The 12,210-nt window shown below is 40.4% G+C and overlaps 1 protein-coding gene across 3 annotated transcripts in view; it reads right to left on the bottom strand.

Annotated features, from left to right (window-relative positions):
• The window catches only part of CLCN2 (chloride voltage-gated channel 2), a 532,043-nt gene that overhangs the window by 183,433 nt on the left and 336,400 nt on the right, over positions 1 to 12,210 (bottom strand). For all 3 annotated transcript variants that reach the window (XM_086944441.1, XM_086944443.1, XM_086944442.1), the window contains exon 7: positions 8,355 to 8,433. In XM_086944441.1, coding sequence (XP_086800567.1) covers positions 8,355 to 8,433 — 79 coding nt within the window. The remainder of the gene's footprint in view (positions 1 to 8,354; positions 8,434 to 12,210) is intronic.

Below are 12,210 nucleotides of genomic sequence, written 5' to 3'. Positions count from 1 at the left end.
GCTATTTTATGTTTGCATAATTTATAGAGAATGTGTTATGCGGGGATGAATAATTGATCAGTTAGCGGCATGCCTTCAGGTTGGAGTTGGCGCATTTTTTTATTTTTTTTGTAGTTTTCCTTTTAGTACTGAATATAAAATTAGCTCGGAACAGGCTAGTGGTCTCAGAGCACCAAGCTGAATTCTTGGAATATGTTCTTCACTACAGGAATTTTTTTCCCTTTGAGTCCTTCTTGTTTCGATTGAGAACTTTCCCACTGATGCAGATTTTTTACATTCGCTCTGTGTCATTGAATACGGAATGAACTGCGTGTTTGTCTGGTTATCGTCCTGTTTGGGTACCAGAAGGGAAACCGAGCTTCCTACTTTTACAAACCACCTTCTGGTCATTCTGTAATATAGAATTGCCTTATTGAACATAAAACAGGAATATGTATTATTTGATTGAAGATAGGTTTTGAATTTGGCACTTTACGCGTCTTGTCGTTCTGAACATGATTCGAATATGGACTCTGAAAGTATCTGTAGATTCCACTCTGTTTCGATAACTCGGAGGCAGGGTTCAAGGAGAAGTTCAGATGTCAGGGCATTGGTTGAGAGATATTTTGAAACTGGTTCCAATATCTTTCATCTATTTCATGATGGCTCAAAGTTCAATTGTGACAGGAAACAATAACTTCACAACTGTTTGGTAGCATAAACAGAAAAAAACACAGCTAGAGCCATCACTATATTCTCCATAGGCCTAGTCGCTTACACCATTTTGTCACTGAATTACCGTGAACCCAACACGAGAGCAAAGGGGCGCTGTACATTGATGGGAGTCAATACAAGATCTTGAAGTACAGAATTACATGGTTGTGCTATGCTACATTTTTACAGCACCGTTATGTTTCACAGTTACAATTCTAGGCAAAGGCAGGTTAAGTGATTTGCCCACAATAACACAATTTTAAGTCAAGCACCAACGCTGAGATTAGGACTTAGCTCGCCAGCTTCTGAACTCCAAAGCTCACCCACTAGAAGACCTCTCCGAATCATTGCTGTCAAGTGCATTACTAGATCGAATGAAGGAGTTTGTCCATTTTAGAACGCTTTAGGCTTTGAAATCAAAACCCTGTAAAGGAAACATGGTGCCCTGCAGACCAGGAGCAATGTGGCAATGTTGTCTGTGAGAACAAAGCAAAAAAAGTCAGCAGCTACTGCAAAATACTCTTAGCAAAAGCCCTCCTTGAAATTTCTCATAACATCAAATTGTCGCAGCCCTTACCAACTAGCGTGCAATTTAACAGGTTTCTAATTAAAGCCACATGATGCCGTCTCCCTTTCAAGCATGTCCCTACGTAACTGAATCCTTATGTCCAAGACTCAGTGCAACCCTATTTGAAGAAGACAAATTGAAATGTGATCTTGCGGGATTGAGTATTGGACTATTTGACCTAGGTGAGCTAAAACAAATAAGGAAATAGGCTCGCCCCCTTAAAATCTGTCGTTTTTGTCCTTACTGGAAGGAATCACTGGTCCATGTACTTTGCTGTAGGCACAGCTTCGCGACGAAAGAACAAATCAAACTTTATTTCCGTCATTCAGACAATTAAAGATCAGATTCTGCTCTTCAGGATTAAAGCCACGTTTCAACCCATCGGACATGCAACTCGCCAGTATGTAGTGGAGATGCAATGGCACTTTGGCATATAGTTGCCGTATAGCGCGTCCTGCCGCTCCTCGCTGCAGACAGCACCCTGTACCATCTTGAAAGAGATGCCTCTCCATACGTTTCACTGTAAACAGCCCTTCAATCCCTTGCCGTGAACTGTAGCAAGCTCCTATGATCCTCCTCTGGAAACCTTCACTGTTGTCTATCCCGCCCAACAACCGCTCTTAACTATGTTGTTCCTTCGGATAAACCCTGCACTGCCAGTCAGGGACTCCACAGAGTTGAGTTTGTTGCCAATTTGTAGCGAAGATGCAACGTCACTTTGGTAAGTAACCGCCTTTCTTACTAACACCGCACAGAGCGAAAACCACTCCCTCTGTGCAACACCATCAACTTCAACTGCCATCCATGGAACCGCCATCATTACATACATATAATTCCATCCTTACCTCACAACCATGATGGCTTTAGACCATTCTGCTGCACGCAAGTAGCAACAACACCACACCGTGGCTTTCTGAAAATGTCTAAAGTAATTTTAGCGAAGTTGTTCGCAACTGTCTCAATGCAAAAAAATGCAGAACTGAACTGCGGGTATGGACAAAGTCAATCGGTATTCTATTTTATTCTTCTTCGAAACTTTTTTATCAGGATTATTTGAATATCCGTTATATTTTTTTGCAATGGCTTTTATCAACCACACAATGAAGAGGAGGAGAAGCCCGAATTGTGACCTGGACAGTATGATATGTTGCATATATACCTCAAACCGCCATTTACTAATTTTATGTAGATAAAATATCCAAATGTATGATTGTATAAATGGCACTTTTCTGCACTGATCTTTACCCACCTATATGAGGATCCTGCTTTCTTCCCTTACCCCTCTTTTTGGTTGTGTTATTGGTTTAATGTTATCAATAAGGTTGATTAGCTAATTGATGTGACATGGTGGAGTGAAGCCATACGAGTTGTATATATGTAATCAATATGTACACGCAAAGTACGTTTATATTGTATTGCAACCAGGAAAAACTACTATTCGGAAGTGTCTTTAACTGTATGAGAAGCTTGGGGTATTATAAATGCTGTAAACAAGAACTGAAGATAGATAGGTACTCATGTCATTGCGGTGCTATGTCTGTCTCGTAGACTGCCTACTGGTTCCATATGGAAATGAATATGCTTGTCAACTGTACTATGTAAGTAAAAAATCTAATAAACAGATCAAACAAAAAAATGAAGAGGAGGAGAAATAGGAGTAGTAGTAGTAAAGTTGGTTGGGCTGAAGTTCTGACATCTTGCTATCTGAATTTATACAAACAAGCACAGGGTGTCCTTCCTTAGGTTGCTCAGGCACCCCTTAAACTATGCCAGCAAATTATGTCACATAACACTAAGCCCAAGTCTTGTGTACAGGTATGATTCAATAACTAAAGTCAAAATCTCTAGTCCCAGTGTCCATAAAATTCACCAATCGTCTTCTGTACTCCAAGGCTTTAGTCGAACGGATCTAGGTATTACCCTCGGAAATCCCTGGCAACCCAGATCATGAGAGAGGAGTGATATTTGCATAGAGTCTTTCACCACAAACTATACCTAATGTTTCCTTCCAGCAGGTGTAGACTTCATAGCTGACAGACCAATCACTGACTAGTAGGGAGACCATTTCGTCCTTTTGATCCTGCCTCTAAGAGCAAATTTGGGGAATTCAGAGTGAAAAGTGAAGAACGTCACAAGAGATCATTTGGAAAACAATTCATCAATCAGGATTTATAAGGCGCGGCTAATCACCCGAGAGGGTATCCAGAAACGGAGTCCACCACTGTGGAACATTCCCCCCAGCTATTCGGATACAGCAGACGTGCTCAATCTTCTAGAAAATGGTGAACGCACTTTGAAGAGGACAATCAGGAGACCGATGCTAAAATCCCAGACCGTCGCCAGGCGCCCAGACTCCAAAAGTGTCCTAGAACTGTAAACATGGTAGACATGAACAACACAAATGCACATATGCTTTCCAGAACCGACTTCTCCGACAGTCTGGAATAGTCTAAAATGAGGGTGGAGAGAGAGCTCTTTTAAGTCCCTTTGTGAAGCCCTGGTGTGCTTTCTGGCTTGCAGCAGGAAAAGGTACATTCGTACCCATGCCTGCAACCTGGAAATCAGAAAAACAGCCCATCATTCACACCTTTGACTACAGATAGAACATATCGGCAGACATTTTCTCCAGTACTTGATGCCAAAATTGTGGCTTACAATTTTAGGAAAATTGAAAGCTACCTTCGTTTGGATAAGACGTTGAAAATCTTTCTATTCTTGTAGTTTCCCAGTCGTAAAGCTTGGTTCCCCTGTACTCTTCTTTTCAGCACAGGGAAGCCTTTTTAGGCAGTACTTCCCTCAAATAAAGAAACATAACAGAGCCTAGCGTTACCAGAAATAGGAGGATAAAACTATAGCCATTGATTTATGCAGGAGAAGATACATCTGAACTAATTAGGTAGATTATTCCATAGAAATCTGTATTTTAATATTGTTGATAATTCCTTAAAAGTGGGACAAACGTTGCTGCTAAGCCGGTTACTACACCTCACCAGAAGAAGTCTAGACCGCGCCAACGAAAGGCGAGTGTGGACCCCATAAACCTCACCAAGCAACCTTTTCATGGGGAGTTAGTGTGCTCATCAGCTGGAGTCACCACTCAGCTCACCTGCTCCTTTGTAGATGATTCTTGGGCATCCCTTATTTGGTCTATAGTGAGCGGTACATAGGACTTCTTGGCGCAACAGGTCCGCGTCCATGAACTCTGGACACATTAAATTGGTTAAAATCTTCCAGACAGGCAAGGTCAGAAGCAGGGGAGGCCAGCAGAGGTTCGGAAGAACAGCAGGCTTAGTCACTTTGGGATGCATTCCAGTAGGGTCCAGGCAGATCTGAGTTGATGTAGATCTTACAGTTGCTGAAGTAGGGAATCCTGCTTAGAAGTAAGTCTCCCTGTTTTCAGTTTTTACTAATTTTTCCAGATACAGACAGAAAACCATTTATTTTATTTTCTGTATTTATTTTTAAATGTGGATAAAAACGGAAATTGGGTGCTTTTTGAGTGATCCTAAATACACTTTGCCATGACAGCCAAGCCAAGTACTGTGTGGATTGATAGGTAAGGGGTTTAAAAAAGAAAGGGATTCTAGTAAAGAGGCTTAAACAACAGTAGATATGCACAAGGCTGATGCTGAAATTTTCATATATTTTTATATAAGTGCATTGCTTTATCTTCTGCAGGTGTTTGGATCACTGAAACCTGGCAGGTATTCAAACATGACTGTATATTTATTGGTTAAATAAATGTGGAAATATACCAGTTTTGGCTTTATTTTTTCACAAAACCCATAATAAATATGGATAAATACAGATAGTCGACACAAAATAAATATGGATAAATACATACGGAAATGTTAAAAAAAAATACCATAAAACCGGGAGCCCTACTTAGAAGTCCAGTCTACAGCAAGTTGAATAGCAGCTCAGTGCCAGTGAGAGCTGGTGCATCCTTGGAGTTAAAAAACAACCATAACTTCAAGAATCCTTTAGGATATGCCATCAAAACCCTTACAGGAGCACAGTTACCCTCCTACGAGAGGAGGGTGCAGACAGTAGACCATACCAAAAAGACTGTGGAGGCCAGGCACACAGATAATTAAAAAAAAATACAAATTAAGGTTTCCCTTTTTGACATTTGGAAACCCACTGTCAAACCACTTCTACAAACGCCATCTTTAAGTCCTTGGGATATAAAATAATTTCAGACCCAAACCCCTCCTACCATATTGGGCAAGCTATTAAAGAAACTAGCTTTCTTTCAACTTCGGAGACGTGTGGAAGAAAATGCCATATTTGATTAATCCAAATGGGGGCTTTCTGCCCAGGCAGAAGCAGAGAACAAGGGTTGGACTCAGTTACTGATGACCTTTGGAGACTGGGCTTGTGGGGTCTTGGTCCTTTTGGACTGCTCTACGGCCTTTGACACCATTGACCATACCATCTTCTCCAGCAAACCCAATAATTCTGGTGTGACTGGTACCGTGCTTAGTTGGCTGACATCCTATCTGACAGAGTGGCGCCATTTGGCCATGCTTCCCCTTTTAAACATAAATCTAAAGTACCTTATATGTGGTATCCCATAGGGGTCGATATGGACGAAACTTTGTTCAACATCTACATGTGTCATCTGGCTTCTTGATGAAGTTTGTGCCATATTTATATGACCACACTCGATTTATCTTTGCGTTTTCAGGGATTTCTCAGAACTCGATTATGGCAGCAAGTCTGTGGTTCGCTGGCGGATGTCTGAAATTGTAATGGCACTAATTTCCCAACCAAAACCGAGGTACGTATTACCCCTTGCACAGCCAAGGCTCCAGAAAACCTCTCCTGGTCACCCAGAACGGGTCATTCACTCACTAGCGGCTCTTAATTTGGGCATTCATCCTGACTCTAATCTATAGTTGGAAACTCAGGTAGCAAAAATTGTGAGCACTTGTTTTTTTCCAATTAAAGGCTCTTAAACACATTTTTTTTTTAATTGAAAAACAAAAATCATCTTTGGGTAATGAGTTCCCTCGTCCAATCTCAATTCGCCTACGGCGATGCTATCTATTTATTTGACCCAGAACAAAATCTTGAAACATCTCCCACTGATTCCAAATCCAGCTGCCTGTCCAATTTGAGAAGTTTTCAGATCCTGTCCCATCTCCTCAATTTTTAGATGTTACAGCGGTTGTTTATCAAGGCATTTGGGGATACATGCATGAAGTATTTTTGTATTCGCAAAGGGGCCGATTCTCAGAATCGGCCCGTTTGCGAATACAAAAAACGCTTTTCACATGCATCAAACCCAAATTGCGATTCGGTAACCTGTTACGGAATCGCAAATTGGGCTTTGAGATTCGGTATTTGGAAGGGGAGTGTTAAGGGCGTCCCTTCTAAATACCGAATCCTAACAGTATGCATGAATGTTTTGTGACCGTGAATGCGGTCGCAAAACATTTGCATAAGTAGGTGGTAACCCATTCGCAATTGGGAAGGGGTCCCTCCTTTGTGAATGTTTGTAAAAGCATTTTCAAGAGCAGGCAGTGGTCCTACGGGCCACTGCCTGCTCTTAAAAAATGAAAAGAAAACTTTTCATGTTACTTTTTGTAAAGCATCTCGTTTTCCTTTAAGGAAAACGGGCAGCATCACAAATAAAAATTGCTTTATTTAAAAGCAATCATGGACATGGTGGTCTGCTGACCTCAGCTGGCCATCTTTGGGATTTTTCTGCGATTCCTATGGGTTGCAAAGTTCGATATACCTCATTAATATTAATGAGGTAGAGCGATTTGCGACCTCCTAGGAATCGCAATCTGAAACGCTGAGTTTCATGCATTGAAAATTGCGATTACCTAATGGCGATTCTCAGAAATTCACAATTAGGTATTGGCAATTTACAATGTTGATGCACGTGCCCCATGGTATTTAAGTTCACGTGGTACAAATCTTGTCGATCTGTAAGATCTAACCAGCAGTGGCTTCTTGCCCACCTAGAGGTAACACACTTACTTTTGGTGGCTTCTCTTTTTCCACTGCTGCTGTGAATGGAATCCTGCCTGGGCCGGTTCAGGAAATTGGCAAAAACTCATCTGTTCAACTGCTAGCAGCCAAGAAACTATGGTGCATGTGAGCTTTAAAAATGACGTCACATAACATTTGATCCAGACGATTTAATTTGTGTAGGGAAGGACAGTCGATATTAATCGAAAATGAAACAATGGCATTTCAAGATAGGACCAGTGTGAACTTCAGGGGTACCTCTTGATTCCATAGGGTGTGTAGAGGTTAACACAGGTTCTCAACTATCCTAGGATGCAACAAAGAGGTACCTAAGACCTAAGGGGGACTAGATTTGCAGCCCTCTGCGATAGAGGGTCCCGGAACTCAACCAAAAAAACGATTAAACACAGTGCAAGTACAGCAACAAAGAACACAATGGCAGGAAAGGAAAAACTGTACAGCTACCTATAGATTTTGTTCCCTATAGTTTCATTGCTTAAAATATAATAATACACTTGCTGTACGGGTAGCTGACACGCCGAGAACGATATTCCAGCCCTGACGAAGTTCAATCCTTGAACGAAACGCGTTGGCTGATGTATTTTAGCAATGACATAGATTGTCAAAAATTACCATTGATACAACGAAGACACTGATCGAGCTTCTTTATTAACGCAATACCGTCTTGGGAGTGCATCGCTCCATTGTCCTTACAGTTCTGTTTTCCTGCCTGGCGGGTGGCATCCCACAACGGCGGGTGCAGGAGCGGATTGTGCACACCAACCATCAACTGACACTTAAAATGTTACCTGGGGAACACACAAAGGAAAGTGCGGCATTTGGAGTCCGCCGTTGGTTCCTTTGTTTCATAATAATGCGCTATTACCGATTTAACTGTAACACAAACATTACAATAATAAGAAGAACCCTAATTATAAAAATAGGAACATGTATATTACAACCAATAATAAAAATAACAAAAAAATCAACAATAATGAAAAAACAACAATTATAATTAAATGAATAACAAAATAAAATAATAATAGCAATAACAACAAAACAACAATAATAATATTGATAATAATAAACAAAATATTAATAATTCTACCTCCAATAGGAGCAGCAAAGCAACAGCCAACCCCAACAGCGCAGGCCGCGGCCAGCATCTCAATGTTTCGGGACTCGTTCTGCAGAAAGAGAAGAAACAGCAGGAGGGAATCAAGAGTTGAGTGTGCTGTGAGAGGCCTCTTGTCTCCAGAGATGGGCACATAATGGAGTGGTACTCAAAAGCAGCTGATTAGGTCTGGCTACTTGAAGAAATGAACCTTGGACCTTATGGAGATGTCCTTGTGGAGAGGAAAGGGCTTCATAAGCAGATCGTTGCAGCAAGAAGGAGAAAGAAGATTATTGATGGTAAGGGCGACAGATTGACAAGGAGCCACGTGTGTACCAGAACACCATAAAAAAGATATAAAAGAAAAGTCACCAGGACCACTCTGGAAAGATAGGACCGAAAAACACACTTTATTTATGCTGCTTTGTTTGGTGATGATTAAACATTGGTGCAACACCAACAATGTTGCCTCAATGTAAAAGTCAAAGTAGAGAAATCCCAAAGTATAGAAGGAATCCTCTCCACTTACAATCACGTGTGCAGGGTGCTCAGATCTTTAACATTATGGGGCAAAGTAAGTAAGGCTTCCAGTTTTCCGTTTTTCTGATTTTTACAGATAAATATAGACAGAAACCCATCTATTTCCTGTCTGTATTTATTTTGAACATGTGAAAATATAGTTAATTGTGCTTCTTGTGAGTGACTCTCCTTGTTGTCCATCATGATTTCCAGACCAACTGCCAAGCAGCTAAAAACAGGAGGTAACTCCCCTAAATACAGGCATATGTTAACATATATTTGTACATAATGCTAACATTTACCTGTTGGTGCAGTGTTTTGTTATATTTGGCGGCGTAATTTGCTAAAACGTGACAGGCATCAAAGTATGAGTGCATGTTTAACAGTTAAATAAATGTGGAAACTTACCACTTTGTGACTCCATTAATTCTCAAAACATAAAATAAATATGGATAAATAGCAATAAAAAGGGCCAACATAAAATATGGATAAATACAGACAGAAATGTTAAAAAAAATAATAACCATAAAACCAGGACCCTAATTATAAGAAATTGATCAGGTCTCTGGTCAGGAGTGGGAAAACAAAAGTCTGCACTTTGGAGTGGCTTTACATGTGGAAATGGTGAGCAGTGAAAAGCAGTAGAGTTACTACAAGGTGTTAAAGTAAATTTACTAAGAGTCGACGCTTGAAAATGAAAGTTTGTGTATAGGGCCTTTTGCTGGACACTTTACACTTTGTTCACCAAGTAAACTTACATAAGAAGGTGTCTTTTTTTTCTTAAGGTCTGTAAGTAAGCAAGCTTTACAATTTTATTTGTGCAAATACACTTAAAATGACCATTTGTATAGCTCACTATTTCCCCTTGGAACTTAACAGCAGATGTTGTTAAGTACTGTTTAAATAATTACCATTCTACGAATTCAAGATAAATGACAGAATTTACTTAAAACCTGCAAGTTTTCCATTGTAGGTTACATATAGATGTTTGCAGTGGACGCTTAACCTACTGCACCATTACGCTAAAAATGCAGCGTGTGACGTACATTAAATAACAGATCTCTGCAACAAATGTCGTAAGCTATCCCACTAGCATCTGACCTGTAGGTTAGAAGCAATGCTGTGCAGCAGACACATGAACCTTCTTCGCTATGTTATAGTAACTCAAGCCTGTAACTAGAGATTACATACAGATGTCTAAGACCAGTGGCTTTACCCCTTAAGTTATCTTAAAACATATTCGATGATCAAGAAAATAAGTCAGAACAGCCCTACTATAGCATTTTTTCCTGTTGTCCATTCATTTCTTTGGGGTAGAGCTGGTAAAATAAAATAATTCAAATTTAGTAGCAGACTATAAGCTGACTGTCATTGACTCGGCTTCTCATGGCTTCAGCCCTCATTACTCCATTTTTCTATGACCACCTATTTTCTGCTGGCCCCTCATGCCTCCCAGTCTACAATTGTTGGGATGCAAAAAACAAAACACACCTTTAAGTCTTTATTACCCCAGGACGAAAAGTCTAAGGCTCCTTAATCGCTTGGACTCCAGCATTAACTGGGCCTATTAAGTGTCTTGTGCTTGTTTGCAGCACCAATCACATACCTTGTAAATAGCATCAAAGTGGCATGAAAAGTATGACATGCTCTCTGTGACTAAAAGGCTGGCAACCAGTCAGTTTTGTGGGCAGTCCAAGGTTTTCCAGGCAAGTAATAGATTTGAGTAAATCATGCAAACACGCGCAGATCACAAATGCATGATGCACAAACCACAGGTTGATCATAAGGGCCATGGAAAGGAAATTCAAGCGGAGAGCCTGTTTCAGGCCTTTATGGGCTTTTTTTTAAGGTCCGGCCAGGCCAAGACCTTTTGATTTTCCTAACATTACATTTATAATATATTTACTTATAAGGACTTTTGCCCTTTATCCATTGGTCTGTTATTGTGTCATTCATGAGTTTCTTCCAAGGCACATGAACCTTCTTCGCTATGTTATGGTAACTGAAGCCTGTAGCTAGAGATTACATACAGACGTCTAAGACCAGTGGCGTTACCCCTTAAGATATCTTAAAACATACTCGGTGATCAAGAAAATAAGTCAGAACAGCCCTACTATATCATTTTTTCCTGTTGTCAATTAATTTCTTTGGGGTAGAGCTGGTAAAATAAAATAATGTATATTTAGTAGCAGACTATAAGCTGACTGTCATTGACTCTGTTTTTCATGGCTCCAGCCCTCATTACTCTATTTTTCTATGACCACCTATTTTCTACTGGCCCCTCATGCCCCCAGTCTACAATTTTTGGGATGCAAAAAACAAAACACACCTTTAAGTCTTTATTACCCCAGGACGAAAAGTCTAAGGCTCCTTAATCGCTTGGACTCCAGCATGAACTGGGCCTATTAAGTGTCTTGTGCTTGTTTGCAGTACCAATCACATACCTTGCAAACAGCATCAAAGTGGCATGAAAAGTATGACATGCTCTCTGTGACTAAAAGGCTGGCAACCAGTCAGTTTTGTGGGCAGTCCAAGGTTTTCCAGGCAAGTAATAGATTTGAGTAAATCATGCAAACACGCGCAGATCACAAATGCATGATGCACAAACCACAGGTTGATCATAAGGGCCATGGAAAGGAAATTCAAGCGGAGAGCCTGTTTCAGGCCTTTATGGGCTTTTTTTTAAGGTCCGGCCAGGCCAAGACCTTTTGATTTTCCTAACATTACATTTATAATATATTTACTTATAAGGACTTTTGCCCTTTATCCATTGGTCTGTTATTGTGTCATTCATGAGTTTCTTCCATCACCTACATTATACAGCTTGGGGTAATTGGTCAGCCCACTTCAGCCACTGGCTAATTTCACTGTGATTGACAGCATTCTGCTCTTTCACAAGGAGCACAAAAAAGTAGTCCCCCAAGTGCCAGGGACTATTATTATGGGTGACTTTTGAGATCCCCCCAAAATGTTTGCTTTTACCCAATGTATTTTTTTAAACTGATGTGTGCCGGAAAGCTTTGCCCAAAATAAAGTTTTCAAAAACCATAATACAAACAACAAGCATTGACAAAAACAAAAAGGCTGACTGCCAGTGCCAGACCGGTTGGCTTTGCCAAAGATTTTTTAAGTTAAGCTTTGGGAAATATACAGCTCATCACAGCCGAACTAAGGAGTATACCACACCCATCCTAGGGAAGTATTTGTGTTTTTAGTTCGGCTGTTCGACATAATATCATCAATTTACAGATGAAGATATTAAGGTCTTGATTTAGAGTTTGGTGGTAGATGAAAATCTTAAAATTTTTTGAGTAAACTCTACAGACAGAGA

This window comes from Lissotriton vulgaris, chromosome 11, assembly GCF_964263255.1.
Source record: "Lissotriton vulgaris chromosome 11, aLisVul1.2, whole genome shotgun sequence".
Taxonomy (NCBI): Eukaryota; Metazoa; Chordata; class Amphibia; order Caudata; family Salamandridae; genus Lissotriton; species Lissotriton vulgaris.
Note: the sequence above shows the minus strand (reverse complement) of the source record. Positions and strands in the feature narration are given on the sequence as shown.